At 43.4% G+C, this 16505-nt stretch overlaps 1 protein-coding gene across 1 annotated transcript in view; it reads right to left on the reverse strand.

Annotated features, from left to right (window-relative positions):
• The window catches only part of LOC126485051 (glutamate receptor ionotropic, delta-1-like), a gene marked incomplete at its 3' end in the record, with an annotated part of 85638 nt that overhangs the window by 42862 nt on the left and 26271 nt on the right, over positions 1–16505 (reverse strand). Inside the window, exons 2-3 of the mRNA XM_050108652.1 lie at positions 13878–14002; positions 13629–13799 (exon numbers count right to left, since the gene is read on the reverse strand). Coding sequence (XP_049964609.1) covers positions 13629–13799; positions 13878–14002 — 296 coding nt within the window. The remainder of the gene's footprint in view (positions 1–13628; positions 13800–13877; positions 14003–16505) is intronic.

Raw genomic sequence — 16505 nt, forward strand, 5'->3', positions numbered from 1 at the left:
ACCTTTGTTATCTACAGGAGCTGCCCCACTTACCTGTTCGCTGCACAAGGTGGAACTGTGGCGCATGCTGTTATACACACAGTCCACATATCCTGCTGCGCGTACGTGGAGCACCAAATTCGACACTTTCAGTTGCGAACGTACCAGTTTATAGCAGCCGTTGTTGTCCTCACGTCAGCCGAAGATGGAAAACGTTCGCGATACACGCATTGTGCAGCTATGTCGTTTTGTACCGTACCGCTAAGTGTGCGGCCTTTCAAATAATATGAAATGATGTGGTGGCTCTTAACTACGTACTCTCTGACTCTGCCGAAATATTAAAAGTTTAGGCTGGTTTCGTTGTCTTGGGGCAGGGACGCGTAGTTGCCGCATTACAGGCTAAATACTGCTGAGTCTACAGTATACGATATGAATATACACACGAATAGAATCGTCGAAAGTTTCTATCACTCGGCAACTGCAAATGTAACATAGAAATTTATAAATGAAACATTGCAGTTAATTAAAATCTACAGGTACTATCTTAACGACTTTAAATTATGAGTACCATAGTAGAAGTACTTTTGAGAATGCGGTGTATTTCTGCAAAACACTTATTGGTGTCGATGGTCCAGCAATTAAATAAAATATAAGTTGAATCACAGGGAAACAATAGATTCCTGCTTCACGTAATTAGTTATGAACGACAACATAGCGCGTGAGATATTCACTTCTGAATGCATACTACGTCTTCACTGTAGAAACCACGGAAATCTCACACGTTCACAAGTCGGCGCTCCGAAGTATTTCTGTCTCCCACGATCACGAACAAACCACTCCACACTGACCAAGTCTCTCCTGCGACCGTACGACCGTCGCGCCGTCGCGTCCAGCCGCTCCCGGGTCCTGTGCCGTCCTGTCCAGAACTCTCCTGTCCTCTCTCGTACTCCTCTCGCACTTCTGTCCAGTCTCCCCATTCACGAGCGCTGTCATTAGCTAGAGCACTCTCGCCAAGTCTTCAAGCCAACGCACATTCACAAACACAATGAAACACATTCGAAATACTGGATTTACATTTAAATAACTTAAAATTAAATAAACATTCCTACGGCTGGACCATAAACACGCATACATTGTAAAATACATAAACAAATTAAATAAACATGTTGTTGTTGTTGTTGTCTTCCGTCCTGAGACTGGTTTGATGCAGCTCTCCATGCTACTCTATCATGTGCAAGCTTCTTCATCTCCCAGTACCTACTGCAGCCTACATCCTTCTCAATCTGTTTAGTGTATTCATCTCTTGGTCTCCCTCTACGATTTTTACCCTCCCTTGATGCCTCAGAACATGTCCTACCAACCGATTCCTTCTTCTAGCCAAGTTGTGCTACAAACTTCTCTTCTCTCCAATTCTATTCAATACCTCCTCATTACTTAAGTGATCTACCCATCTAATCTTCAGCATTCTTATGTAGCACCACATTTCGAAAGCTTCTATTCTCTTCTTGTCCAAACTATTTATCGTCCATGTTTCACTTCCATACATGGCTACACTCCATACAAATACTTTCAGAAATGACTTCCTGACACTTAAATCTATACTCGATGTTAACAAATTTCTCTTCTTCAGAAACGCTTTCCTTGCCATTGCCAGTCTACATTTTATATCCTCTCTACTTCGACCATCATCAGTTATTTTGCTCCCCAAATAGCAAAACTCCTTTACTACTTTAAGTGTCTCATTTCCTAATCTAATTCCCTCAGCATCGCCCGACTTAATTCGCCTACATTCCATTATCCTTGTTTTGCTTTTGTTGATGTTCATCTTATATGCTCCCTTCAAGACACTGTCCATTCCATTCAACTGCTCTTCCAAGTCCTTTGCTGTCTCTGACAGAATTACAATGTCATCGGTGAACCTCAAAGTTTTTATTTCTTCTCCATGGATTTTAATACCTACTCCGAATTTTTCTTTTGTTTCCTTTACTGCTTTCTCAATATACAGATTGAATAGTATCGGGGAGAGGCTACACCCCTGTCTCACTCCCTTCCCAACCACTGCTTCCCTTTCAAGTCCCTCGACTCTTATAACTGCCATCTGGTTCCTGTACAAATTGTAAATAGCCTTTCGCTCCCTGTATTTTACCCCTGCCACCTTCAGAATTTGAAAGAGAGTATTCCAGTCAACATTGTCAAAAGCTTTCTCTAAGTCTACAAATGCTAGAAACGCAGGTTTGCCTTTCCTTAATCTTTCTTCTAAGATAAGTCGTAGGGTCAGTATTGCCTCACGTGTTCCAACATTTCTACGGAATCCAAACTGATCTTCCCCGAGGTCAGCTTCTACCAGTTTTTCCATTCGTCTGTATAGAATTCGCATTAAACATATATCAAAGGAATAGCAAGCAAAAGTAGGCCTGTAGCCTAATGTGTCTGTGCTTTCTAAAACACAGTAAATGATTGACTAATTTCTACATGAATAGTATATATTGGATATAAACAATGACATAGATGAATAAATATATTTGTAAGCATGCTGCTACCGTTTTTTTTTTTCGTGTAACAGTGGAGTACTTATGACCTGACACGATCGATAGTAATCGGCCACTTTGACCTCCGATAACTCGTGTACTATTCTATTTACATGCCTGTAATTTATACCAATTTATGTTTACACTAATAGCTTTCTAAAGACATGTCGATCGACAAAATCGGATGAACCGTTGAGATTTTGGAAATTCGTTGCTGAATGTTACTTGTATAATTTACAGTCAGATACTAAACTTTAGACTAATAAAGGTATTGAAAATGTGATTACACCGTCAGAATCGTCGTGCAAATAGTGGTAACGTACATGTTTCTTTTTAAGGTATCATGATTCCTCTGGCTACTATTAATTTCTATGTGAACTGCGAAATGTCTGCCAGAAAGGTTCCACAAAGTCCGCCATCTTTGGCACTACCGGCATGTCTCCTTGACCGACACAGCGTTACCAGGGAATTCCCAGCCACGCTAATGGCCCAGACCCCAGCTAGCGTTCCGCACCAAGCGGCCACCGACGAGAGCCGAGGCCGGCTGAGAGGCACTGGTGAGCCATTCTTCAAACTTATTTTATACTAAAATGGTATATTTTCAGACATGAGTTTCTTATCAAATTTTTATCTACAAAGTCCCCTGTACAGCCCCTAGAAGCCCGTAATAGGAATAATTGTGAAACACCATGTACACATTACACTCTTCTTTTAAACAGGCTAGGGTAAAGACTAAATAAAAGATAATAAAATGAATCTGATAATCTGTATAGTGGCTTGCTGCTGCGATTTCTTTCTCAGTACCTTGACCTCCATGTTTTCATACAGCTGTGGCATGGGATGGGAAGGTCGTGTTAGTGAGCTGACAGGCATGTAGCTGCTGGACCAGAAAGTCGACCCTTATAATAGGTCGACGTTTCCGCCGAGTTATACGCTATGAACAGAGCCCAACAGTTGGACTGACGTCATTGTTGTATCGTAGGATATGTCTCACTTGAGCGACGTGTTCTCTTATTCGGACTCGTTTCGGATATTTTTCTAATTATCTCTTTGTTGTTTCGATGATGTAGTTTCCACAAAATACGGAACACAGTTTTCGGGCTGTTTTATACGGGTCACCCTGTTCTTCCCGTGCAGTACTCGCGAATCCAACTGGAGGAGTGTAGGAAGCACCCTCTAACACACATCGTAAGATGGCTCACCGAGCCCTCCCTGCTCGACCATCATATATTTCGCTGAAATTTAATGTAAACATTCGGACATGTCCCTAACGAACATTGGTAAATTTTAACGTTCGTTGAAGCAATACTGTCCGAGATTTAGTCACTTGTTTGACTCCTTAAGCGACTTTGCACGGAGCGAGCGTGAATTTTTGGCGAATATGAGCTGTTGTATTTCGGCCAATATTTTGTTGATAGAAATGAAATTCTGCCATCTTGTACAATTTTATGCATTCTCTCCAGAATAGTAATGCAAATAATTTTGTGAGCCATATTAGACCAGAAAATTTTACACAAAATCGCCCAAAAAATTGGCGCCCTAAAAAATTTCAAAGTTTGGCTTTTTATATTTCGGGGACTAGAGGTATGACGAATGTAAAACTTGGGATGCAATAACCTAGAAACACAAGGTTCTCAAATGTAAAGTTTCACTTTTGTACCGCTTTCCAATACCGAATAAATGAAGTATAAAATTGAAGAATTTGTAAAAGCCCCAGACATATAAGCAGCGAAACTTCGAAATTTTGTAGGGCGCCAATTTTTTGGACGATTTTGTCTAAAATATTCTCGCTGAATATGGCACATAAAATTATTTTCTTATTATTCTGGAGAGATTGCATAAAATTGCACAAAATGGCCACGTTCCATTTCTTTCAACAGAATATTGGCCGAACTATAGCAGTTTAAATTCGCCAGAAATTCATGCTCGCTCTGTGCAAAGTCGCGCATGGAGTCAAACAAGTGACTATATCTCGGCCAGTATTGCTTCGACGAACGTTAAACTTTACTTACGTTCGTTGGGGACATGTGCAAATGTTCACAGAAAATTTCATCGAAAACCATGATGGTCGAACACGAAAATGTATCGAAATTTGGCGATCTGACATGGAATGACCCTTAACCTGGTATACATGTAAATGTAGATGTGGCCGTTGTGTTGCCTCATAGTGTATTGGCCTCAATTTCGCCTTTGACAGCACATAAAACTATTGTTGTTTACTCCTAAATACAACTAATGGCGTGCAGATCGGCACCTGACAACTTTCCTCCATTGAATTTCGGACCGCTTACCGGATAATGGCCCAAGAACGCGCGAAATCGCACAGGGATGCATTTGTCTCTCACGAGACGTCACCAATTCTGGTCTCACACCTCTAGCCTGATGATCTGTGGGCACCAAAGTTATGGAGGGCAAACTACTCCAATAGAGGCTGTTTTTTTTTTCAGGAACATTGTTCTGAGTAAAACAATAACCACTCTGCAGCCGTTCTCAGCAGATAGTAGATATCGAAATAGACGACAGAGGGATAGAAAAACAATTAAAATCGCTCAGAAGAGGAAAGGCCGCTGAACCTGATGGGATACCATTTCGATTTTACACAGAGTACGCGAAGGAACTTGCCCCCCCTTCTTGCAGCGGTGTACCGTACGTCTCTAGAAGAGCGTAGCGTTCCAAAGGATTGGAAAAGGGCACAGGTCTTCCCCGTTTTCAAGAACGGACGTCGAACAGATGTGCAGAACTATAGACCTATATCTCTAACGTCGATCGGTTGTAGAATTTTGGAACACGTATTATGTTCGAGTATAATGACTTTTCTGGAGACTAGAAATCTAATCGGTAGGTATCAGTAGGGGATTCGAAAAAGACAAGCGTGGAAACCCAGCTCGCGCTATTCGTCCAAGAGACTCAGAGGGCCGTAGACACGGGTTCCCAGGTAGATACCGTGTTTCTACACTTCCGCAAGGCGTTTGATACAGTGAACAAAGTAAGAGCATATGGACTATCAGACCAATTGTGTGATTGGATTGAAGAGTTCCTAGATAACAGAACGTAGCATGTCATTCTCAATGGAGAGAAGTCTTCCGAAGTAAGGGTGATTTCAGGTGTGCCACAGGGAAGTGTCGTAGGACCTTTGCTATTCACAATATATATAAATGACCTTGTGAATAACATCGGAAGTTCACTGATGCTATTTGCGGATGATGCTGTAGTATATCGAGAGGTTGTAACAATGGAAAATTGTACTGAAATGCAGGAGGATCTGCAACGAATTGACGCATGGTGCAAGGAATGGCAATTGAATCTCAATGTAGACATGTGTAATGTGCTGCGAATACATAGAAAGAAAGATCCTTCATCATTTAGCTACAGTATAGCAGGTCAGCAACTGGAAGCAGTTAATCCTAAATTATCTGGGAGTAGGCATTAGGAGTGGTTTAAAATGGAATGACCATATAAAATGAATCGTCGGTAAAGCAGATGCCAGACTGAGATTCATTGGAAGAATCCTAAGGAAATGCAGTCCGAAAACAAAGGAAGTAGGTTACAGTACGCTTGTTCGCCCACTGCTTGAATACTGTTCACCGGTATGGGATCCGTACCAGATAGAGTTGATAGAAGAGATAGAGAAGATCCAACGGAGAGTGGCACGCTTAGTTACAGGATCATTTAGTAATCGCGAAAGCGATACGGAGATGATAGATAAACTCCAGTGGAAGACTCTGCAAGAGAGACTCTCAGTAGCTCGGTACGGGCTTTTGTTGAAGTTTCGAGAACATACCTTCACTGAGGAGTCAAGCAGTATATTGCTCCCGCCTACGTATATCTCGCGAAGAGACCATGAGGATAAAATCAGAGAGATTAGAGCCGACACAGAGGCATACGGACAATCTTTCTTTCCACGAATAATACGAGACTGGAATAGAAGGGAGAACCGACAGAGGCACTCAAGGTACCCTCCGCCACACACCGTCAGGTGGCTTCCGGAGTATGGATGTCGATGTAGACGTATGATGATGAGAGAAGGGAGACGGTTGAAAGCTGCGCTGGAACACAGCCTACTCCTCTTTGAATACCTCCGAGGGGACCAGCGAGCTCAGCATCTGTATCCGACGGACGGATCTCCATCGCCAGTGCTACATGCCCACACTCCATGAGACGAGGCGGAGAGGTTTGGAATTTAAACCTGGAAATGGCTATGGTGATCAGAAACTTTACCCCATATATTCTTCTCGCCTTTCCATTCAAATACTGGTGGTGAAAACTGCTTCCACCGCCTGAAATGGAACTGGCTACGATCAAGTCAAGCGCCATTGCATAGGCGTGTGCCAGCGACATCAGCTACAGAGATGGATCCAAATGAACCATGTCTTGTGGAACATATACACTGTCCCCATCACAAGTACTATAGAAGCCCCTTCTGAGAGGGGTGCTGATGGTTCAAAACCCCGTACGGCCACACGGATTCGGTTTCCTGATTTACCTAAATCGGTTAAGGAAAATTCCGAAATGATTTCTTTGAAAGGTACGGTCGATTTCATTCCCCATTTTCCCTCAACTCGAGCTTGCAGTTAATCTCTAATGACTTTGTCGTCGACGTAACGTTAAACACTAATGTTCGTTCCTCTCCTTTCGGGATGCCAAGTTACAGGACGTGTTTTATCGCCGACCTATCGATAGTCGCTCCTCTGACGTGGGTAGAGCGCATCAGTTGAGTCGTAGCTGGGCTACCGTGGGGCGCGTGCAATGTGCAGTGTTGATACCGTAGACTGCAACACGCATGTCTCAGGTTATTGTGATGTAATTAAAAATGTTTGCCAAAAAGTTGTACATTTCATGTCAGTGTTCACGGCTCAGAATTAGTGTTTATCTAATAGGTGACGATTTTTGATCTCATGTGTCGTTTCGAGAGATCAATCCTCAACCGCGTCGGGACGGTTACTGGAAGATAGCGTGGACTGGACTGACTCCTATTCCCGTTTCCAAATGAAAGAAAAATGTGTGGTTTGAATGTTTGAATATCATGAGCGTAGGTAGTTTCTCGTTTCGGATATCGCACACCAACTTCTGAAGCATCCGCGTCGCGGTTCGGTCACGCGCATGCTCTTGTAATGAACGAAGGCGTTGGTTAGTAGTTGTAAGAGGTCCATGACTAAGGAATTCATCGCTAGCGCACTCGAGCAGATGTAACTTCGATGGATTGCTCACGCTCTGCCTGCGATATTCATGCTACAATAGAATCGCAGACCAGAGAGTAGTCTCGGTAGCAGTAGTAATAGTAGTTCACAGTCTGGCGGTTGGGTCAGGTCGCTCTGAGAGAGCAGTTGTCTAGTTGTATGGCTCACAGAGAGCACTTGTGTCCTGTATGGAATTACCAAGGCCGGTCGTGGAGAACGATGGCGGTGCCTGAGCGATGCAGTATAAGGCAAGAGCAAAAATTATTATTATTTGTTGCTGCGCGCATATGTAATTTGCAACAGCTCATTTTGTACTACTGTTATATCAAAGTCACATGTAAAAAATTTTTCAATAATTTTTCGATAATAATCTTTCTTATAAAGATAGCTTTTGACAGTCGTTCATCTGAATTTAAAGCTTTTACTAATTTCTCCTATCCATAGTCATGCCAATTATCGTAAATAAAATCAGTTTCTTTTTATACATAACAAAATCTAGTGGACAGAATTGCACTGGGCTGTGCCAGAAAAATTTCTTATAGGAGCAGATACGTACGCGTTGTCCGGCGACATAACTGAGGTAAGAATTTTCAATTTATTCAGAATGACTTTTGGGGGCCATGACGCAGCGTTGATGACGTCCAGCTTTACCAGTTTAGATTCACAGTCAGTTAATTATTGGAGGTTATATATGAGTCACAATTTTATTGGGAGGTTAGTCACCATTTATTCCGAGATTACGGAAATAATTTAATCTGTTGGGAGGTTCCATAGTGACTGGAAGAACTGTGGCTCACTATAGCCATTAGCACATTTTGAACAGTGAATTTCATGCGTGTTCTTTGTTGCACGTATTTCAATTGGATAATATTACTTCAACAATAACTTTAGTACGTCAAAACAGATTACGCGGTTGGAATGCAAATACTGATTACGTCTATTGTAAAATAATGTTAATTGCGAACAGTGCAGCTCAACACTGTGTGTGTTTAACAGAATATAAAACATCCTACCAGAGTAAGTTGGCATTGCTTGTATGAATGCCTCCACACCGTGTCAAATAATAATTATTACAGGACACAACGACGCAGCCGGCCGCGGTGGTCTAGCGTTTCTAGGCGCTCAGTCCGGAACCACGTACTGCTACGGTCGCAGGTTCGAATCCTGCCTCGGGCATGGATGTGTGTGATGTCCTTAGGTTAGTTAGGTTTACGTAGTTCTAAGTTCTAGGGGACTGATGACCACAGTTGTTAAGTCCCATAGTGCTCAGAGCCATTTGAGCCATTTTTGAACACAACGACGCGGACAGTGCAAGGAGCGAAGAGCATCCGCCGTAGGAAAACGACTGTCTTTAGGGAATATTTGTGCATATACAGTGATAAACCAAAACATTATGACCCACAGCGACGTTCGTCGTTGCGGGCGTTTGACGCTATAACAAAATCATGTATGCAGAGCAGGCACGAACGGGGAATCACCCTGGCGACGATATGGGCTACAAAGGGGAAATCCTTTGAGATAAGCGACTTTGACAAAGGGTAGATTATTATTACACAGAGCCTGTGAACGAGTACCTCGAGAACAGCGAAGCTGGTCGAATGTTCACATGCCATTGTCGTCAGCATCTACGGAAAGAGGTAGGACAGTACAAGGTGCATTCAAGTTCTAAGGCCTCCGATTTATTTTCTCCGGACTGGAAAGAGATAGAAACATGCGCATTGTTTTAAAATGAAGCCGCGTTCATTGTCAATACGTCCCAGAGATGGCAGCACCATACGGCAGATGGAATTTTACCGCCAGCGGCGAGAATGAGAACTGTTTTAAATACTTAAAATGGCGACGTTTTCCTTACTTGAACAGCGTGCAATCATTCGTTTTCTGAATTTGCGTGGTGTGAAACCAATTGAAATTCATCAACAGTTGAAGGAGACATGTGGTGATGGAGTTATGGATGTGTCGAAAGTGCGTTCGTGGGTGCAACAGTTTAATGAAGGCAGAACATCGTGTGACAACAAACCGAAACAACCTCGGGCTCGCACAAGCCGGTCTGACGACATGATCGAGAAAGTGGAGAGAATTGTTTTGGGGGATCGCCGAATGACTGTTGAACAGATCTCCTCCAGAGTTGGCATTTCTGTGGGTTCTGTGCACACAATCCTGCATGACGACCTGAAAATGCGAAAAGTGTCATCCAGGTGGGTGCCACGAATGCTGACGGACGACCATACGGCTGCCCGTGTGGCATGTTGCCAAGCAATGTTGACGTGCAACGACAGCACGAATGGTACTTTCTTTTCGTCGGTTGTGACAATGGATGAGACGTGGATGCCATTTTTCAATCCAGAAACAAAGCGCCAGTCAGCTCAATGGAAGCACACAGATTCACCGCCACCAAAAAATTTCGGGTAAATGATGGTGTCCATGTTCTGGGACAGCGAGGGCGTAATCCTTACCCATTGCGTTCCAAAGGGCACTACGGTAACAGGCGCATCCTACGAAAATGTTTTGAAGAACAAATTCCTTCCTGCACTGCAACAAAAACGTCCGGGAAGGGCTGCGCGTGTGCTGTTTCATCGAGACAACACACCCGCACATCGAGCTAACGTTACGCAACAGTTTCTTCGTGATAACAACTTTGAAGTGATTCCTCATGGTCCCTACTCACCTGACCTGGCTCCTAGTGACTTTTGGCTTTTTCCAACAATGAAAGACACTCTCCATGGCCGCACATTCGCCAGCCGTGCTACTATTGCCTCAGCGATTTTCCAGTGGTCAAAACAGACTCCTAAAGAAGCCTTCGCCGCTGCCATTGAATCATGGCGTCAGCCTTGTGAAAAATGTGTACGTCTGCAGGGTGATTACATCGAGAAGTAACGCCAGTTTCATCGATTTCGGATGAGTAGTTAGTTAGAAAAAAAATCGGAGGCCTTAGAACTTGAATGCATCTCGTAAAAGGCGCTAAATGGTTGGACGTCCATAACTCTTCACAGAACGTGCGGTTCGGAGGCTTGTCTGCTCTGTAAAGTAGGACAGATGGTGATACGTGGCTACTCTGCTGAGAGAGCACAATGCTGGTGCACGCACAAGTGTTTCGGAGTTCACCGTTCGTCGTACACTATTGAATGCGGGGCTCCACAGCAGACTACCCATACGTGTTCACATATTGACCCAGCGACATCGTTACTTACGACTGCAATGAGCACTGGACCATCGACCATCGATCAATGGAAACGTGTCGGCTCTTCGGGTGAATCGCATTTATCCTACGCTACACTGATGTTCGTCTCCACAAACGCCGTCATCGAGATGAACAGTGGCTCGAAACGTACAGCGCACCACGGACCCAGGTTGTTGGGCACGGTATTATGCTATGGGAGACATTCTCCTGTCCTTGCATGGGACCTGTGGTAGTAATCGGAGACACGCTGACAGCTGCGAATCACCTGTACCTCTTCATGGTTGATGTCTTCCCCGACGGCCATGCCATCTTCCAGCAGTATAACTGTCCGTGCCTCGGAGCCAGAACGGTGCTCAGTGGTTTGAGAAGCATTATAGTGAACACACTATGGAACCCATCTGGGTCGCTATTGGGTGCCACCACCGCTGAAACTTCTTTATTAAGTTTCTACTTATTTACACTGAAATAAGTGGGAAGATGAAACTTCTAAATCTAATTCTGAAACTATACAGTGAAACTGAATGCGAGTGAACCTGCTTAAACTGCTGAGTGGAACTGAACGTACTGTCACTTTGCTTGTCTTTATCATTTCATATCTGACCTACAGAATAATTCCTGACAAATACAACTCAAACGCAATCTGACTGCTCAAATAATTAACACAAAATAATGGCCCTGAATTAGAAGGAATCCTAACAATAACCTATACATTTCATAAGACACTTACCTCACAGAAAATCTTCACACAGTAAGCACCAATACAGCCAGGCTCTAGCTACTAATGGGCATGTGGTTAGCAAAGGAAAGATTTTGTTGCAGAGCAAACAATGTATTTGGCAAATTTTACCTTAATCATGTGACATCCAGTTCAAAAAATTATATAATCGCCCTGACAACCAGTTCCAGCAAATTATATAATCAACAATAATCTTACATTTCTGTGACAGACACACGCACAGACCGTCCGCTCGCGCTAACACTTCAAACCTCTAACCTCCATCACTGCTAACTATTAACTCCCAACCTCCATCATTGCTGTCTATACACCTCCAACTGCCATCACAGCTGGCTGTTCACTCGCAACTGCGAGTCCGACCAGACACAGAAAGTCTGTTTCAGAGGGCGCTCGGCGCTGTCCGAGTTATTAATGCAGTCTATCTCGCTGCCAACATACACACTTATAAACAGGCTGCTTACACCGCGTACGCAAATCAGCGGCCTATTATTTAAGCGAATTACGTGACCTGTGGGTAGACATCTAATACCGCATACCTCCACAAACCTCCCAACAAACTGTCGGATCCCTGACACGCACAATCACTGACATACAGAGTGTCCGAAAAGACTTTCCCTGATTACATAAATTGATAACTCAGGCTAAAAGTAAGATACAAATATGAAACTTGTGTCGAATTGTTTACAGCTATCAAAGTTTTTTTTCTGTTTTAGGTTCGCAGTACGTAAGTAGGGATGAGATGCAGTGCCCAAGAAGCCATGTTAACCAGTCAGGAGAAGGCACAGTGTGTCCTGTGGTACCATGAGACACGATCACCGACCACAGTGAAGAGACACTTCCAGACAACATTTGGAAGAAATCCACCTGATGTCAAGAGCATTAAAGCCTGGTATGAGAAGTTCAAAAACACAGGATCGGTTGCTGACCTTCCGAGGTCTGGTCGACCAAGAACCTCAGCAGACAGGGTGGAAGCTGTAAGGCAGTCTTTTCTGCGAAGTTCGAAGAAATCGGTGCGCAGGGCCTCACGTGTATTACAGATGACAAAAAGCTCTCTCCATGACATTTTACACAAACGTTTATTGTTTCGTGCATACAAAGTGCAAATCGTTCAAGCCTTGTTGCCCAATGACAGTACACGTCGATATGACTTTGCAGTCGAAATGCTATCACGTATTGAGGACGATGATGGTTATCTCAGACGAATTGCCTTTTCCGATGAAGCGACCTTTTTTATCAGTGGAGTAGTGAATCGCCATAATGTGCGCATTTGGGGTTCACAACCCCCTGGCGATGTCATGGAGTGCACCAGAGGCAGTCCAAAGGTGAATGTTTGGTGCGCGCTATTGCACGATCGAATTGACGGGCCATTCTTCTTCGCTGAGGCTACCATCACATCTGCAGTGTATCTGGACATGTTGCAACTGTATGCTGTTCCTCAGCTGCTTCAGTATCACCCCGATGTCTCGTTTCAGCAAGACGGTGCACCACCTCATTGGGGTTTGGACGTCCGTGCCCATCTCGATATGACCTTTCCTGGGCGATGGATTGGTCGTGATGGGGCAACGGTTTGGCCTCCAGGCTCTGCTGACATAACCCCATTAGACTTCTTTTTATGGGGTTATGTCAAGGACGAGGTCAACCGAACACGTGAACCAGATCTTGAAACCCTGCGGTAACGGATAACCACAGTTGTTGAATCGATCCCTCCAGTGATGTTGGCTAATGTGTGGACGGAAACTGAATATCACCTAGATGGTCTACGTGCTACTAAGGGTGCTCATGTGGAAGTTTACTGATGTGTGAAGAAAACTTTGATAGTTTGCAAACAATTAGACACCAGTTTCACATTTGTATCTTACTTCTAGCCTGAGTTATTAATTTATGTAATCAGGGAAAGACTTTTCGGACACCCTGTATTTCGTTTAAAAGGCGGGCAAACGAGCTATTAACCAGGTGGTGATAATGTTTTGGCTCATCAATGTATAACTATCCCCCCGGCGGGTTTCAGTCCCCACTTGATGCCTACTTACGCCCACAGCCGGCCAGGTCCCGTGTAGTCCATGAAGTCCATGCGCCTGGTGGTCATTATGAAACCAGCCGCTCCAAACTCGACGGTGCCGTTGTGAATGAGAGCGACCGCTCCGTCCATTTCGTTGTCACTCACCAGTGACCCAAAGTTGCGCACGCGGTACAGTATGATCCTGCAGTAAAATGGCGGACATGTTGGCACGAGTCGTAGAAAAGTAAGTGTGATGCAAAGCAGGTGGGATGGAGCTTACGAAAAGTTGAGCAGCCTGGCCAGCGTGGTGGAGAGACCCCAGCCGAAGCGCGCCATCGTGTCCAGCTGGCGGTCGTTCACGTTCTTGAGGCGCTCGCCCAGGTTGTCCAGCGGCGTGTCCACGATCTGTAAAACCAATCTCAACCTGTGTGTAAATACACTGACGGAAAAAATCGCAGCATCAATTTTCGATTTTTTTTTTTTTATTTGTTAGTACAACTCACGAACAATAAGTTCCCAAAGTTTCGATGTTGAAATCGCATCCGAAGTGCCTGAAAATTAATTAAAAGTGTGACGCGGCCTCCTTGCCACGTCCACTGAGGCGTAGCGCCTTCGCATCGCTCCTGTCACTTGTTAGGACGATAATGTTATAGGTATGAGCCATCGACAGATGTCACCAGCTGACATGGACCTGAGTTACAGAGCTGCGCGTAGTTGTACTAGTAGGCGGCAGAGGTCAGCAGCTGACGGACAGAGCTAGCAGTCGTAGTCGAAACAATGTTGTAAAGCTATGTTTGATTAATATTTAATGTATTTGCATAATTATAATTGTTTTATATGTGTAGTAATTAGCAGTGTGAGTGTTGTATGAGTGAAGATGAGCAGAAGTAAATGAAAATTGTTTTGTTTATTCACGAAGTACCAGTTAAACTATACAGGGGATTTACTATAATTAAATGTGCAGTCATTTTATGGTACTAATAAATCGTGAGTAGAACACAAATTAATCGGTAATTTCAGAAGGAATAATTTTATATTTGATACTTCTCTAAATTTCTTTATTTAGCAATTGCCAGAGAAAGAAATGTTTTACTATGATTGCTCATTGAAGTAAATCGCGGGTTAGCGTGGGATAATACTGCAACCTGATTTGCTGTTTGTGATATCATCCAATCAGAAAAATGCAGGCTCGCGCCAATCTGTGCTGGGAACAAAGCCTTTGGTGTGATATAGGGGAGTCAGGGCTGAGTGTTCGAACTAGTAACATCTCATTGAAAGCAGCTCCGACGAAAGTACTGTAAAATCGCGGAAAAATGCTAATTACGAGTTCGCGAAGTAGTACAAAGTGTATTTAAGTGAACGGTTTAGTGGAAGTCGTGTGGAATTTCGGACGGAATATCAAAATTATTGCTTTTGACTGTTAGTTAAAACCGCGTGGCGTGTTGTGCGATCTGAGACTGGAACAGGTATTACGTGTAGAGCAGCGTGCACAACATTTGAGCGAGCATTTTCATAACTAAACGATCCGGTGAACTCTATTAACTTCGGTAACGGGTGTAAATACCATAACCTGGCTACGTGTGTGATTGTGGTGTGCGTGTGAACTTTACATTGTGTTGCCATTTAGTACGGACTTGGCAGTATTAACTGTGATCTTTATCGTAAAAATACACCTGAAAATTTACATTGCCAAGTTAAAACTTTTATTTCATCCCGTTTACCGGACAATTCTATGTATGTTGCGACCTGCAATAGACAGTAGTGGTCTAGTATTTTCTACTACAGCTTTTAGCTAGACAAATGAACATTGCTGGACACTGGCAGGGCGGTAAAAAGTAACGTGCCGCGCCGAACCACGTTTTGAAGCAGCCCTTCGATACCAGCCCAGTGAACAACGATTCTGTGTATTACTTTCAAACAAACGTGCGCGGGATACATCTAGGAGGCCATGATAAACACACTTTGGTTTTACAGATCATCTTCGACTCTGTTCCGTATCTTATAAACAATAACAAACTAGCTGCATCGTTTATGCCTTGTGATACTGACGGAGATTTATGCAGGTGTTCGATTCTTTCTTCATTCAGTTATGCCACGATCACAAAGAGTGTATGGGCTACATATTTCCACATGTTGTCAACAGATGAACACCCTATTCATAGTCTGTGCCACATTAGCTGGTGTAAATATCTATAAGGTCAGAGGGATAACAACCCCTACATTCACAAAGAGAGGGTTCCAGATTGTATCCTGTATCTTGTCAAGCCCACTTACAGGTTTCTGGCCGATCCTGCACTTCTCAAAAAGTGTGTTCATGACAAAACCAAAAATCCAAATGTGTCTCTAAATTCATTCATATGGAAACGATGCCCTAAAAACACATTTGCATCTGATACAGTTGTTAGAATTGCAACTTATGATGCAGTTATTTTATTTAATGGTGGGAACGTCGGGAGGATGAAGGTATTAGAAACAATGGGCTTAAAGATAAGAAAATTTACTCAAGACAACCTGAGAAAAATAGATTTACAGCGCGTCTCTGCAGCTGAAAAGTCAGTTGAAGACCTGGTAAAGGAAAGAAGACAGACAACAAGAAACCAGAAGAGAAGCGTTGAAGGGAAAGACAACTCAGAGTACGAATGTGGTGCCTTCTGAAGAAGTGCCATAAGGAAAAAGTTAGGTTGAACTTTAAATTGCGTTTCCTGAAAAGTTTGTTTTTTAAAGTTTATGTACCTTTTCCTCAGATACTATGAATGCTAGAATTACGAAATTTTGTACACATACTTCTGTGAACCTGATAAACGTTGTCTGCAGAGCAAATTTTGAAATTCTGGATGCAAGCTGAGATATAGGGCAAAGTGCTTGGAATTTTGCATGAATTTAAAATTGTACTTGTGGAATTATAATT

Source organism: Schistocerca serialis, chromosome 6, assembly GCF_023864345.2.
Source record: "Schistocerca serialis cubense isolate TAMUIC-IGC-003099 chromosome 6, iqSchSeri2.2, whole genome shotgun sequence".
Taxonomy (NCBI): Eukaryota; Metazoa; Arthropoda; class Insecta; order Orthoptera; family Acrididae; genus Schistocerca; species Schistocerca serialis.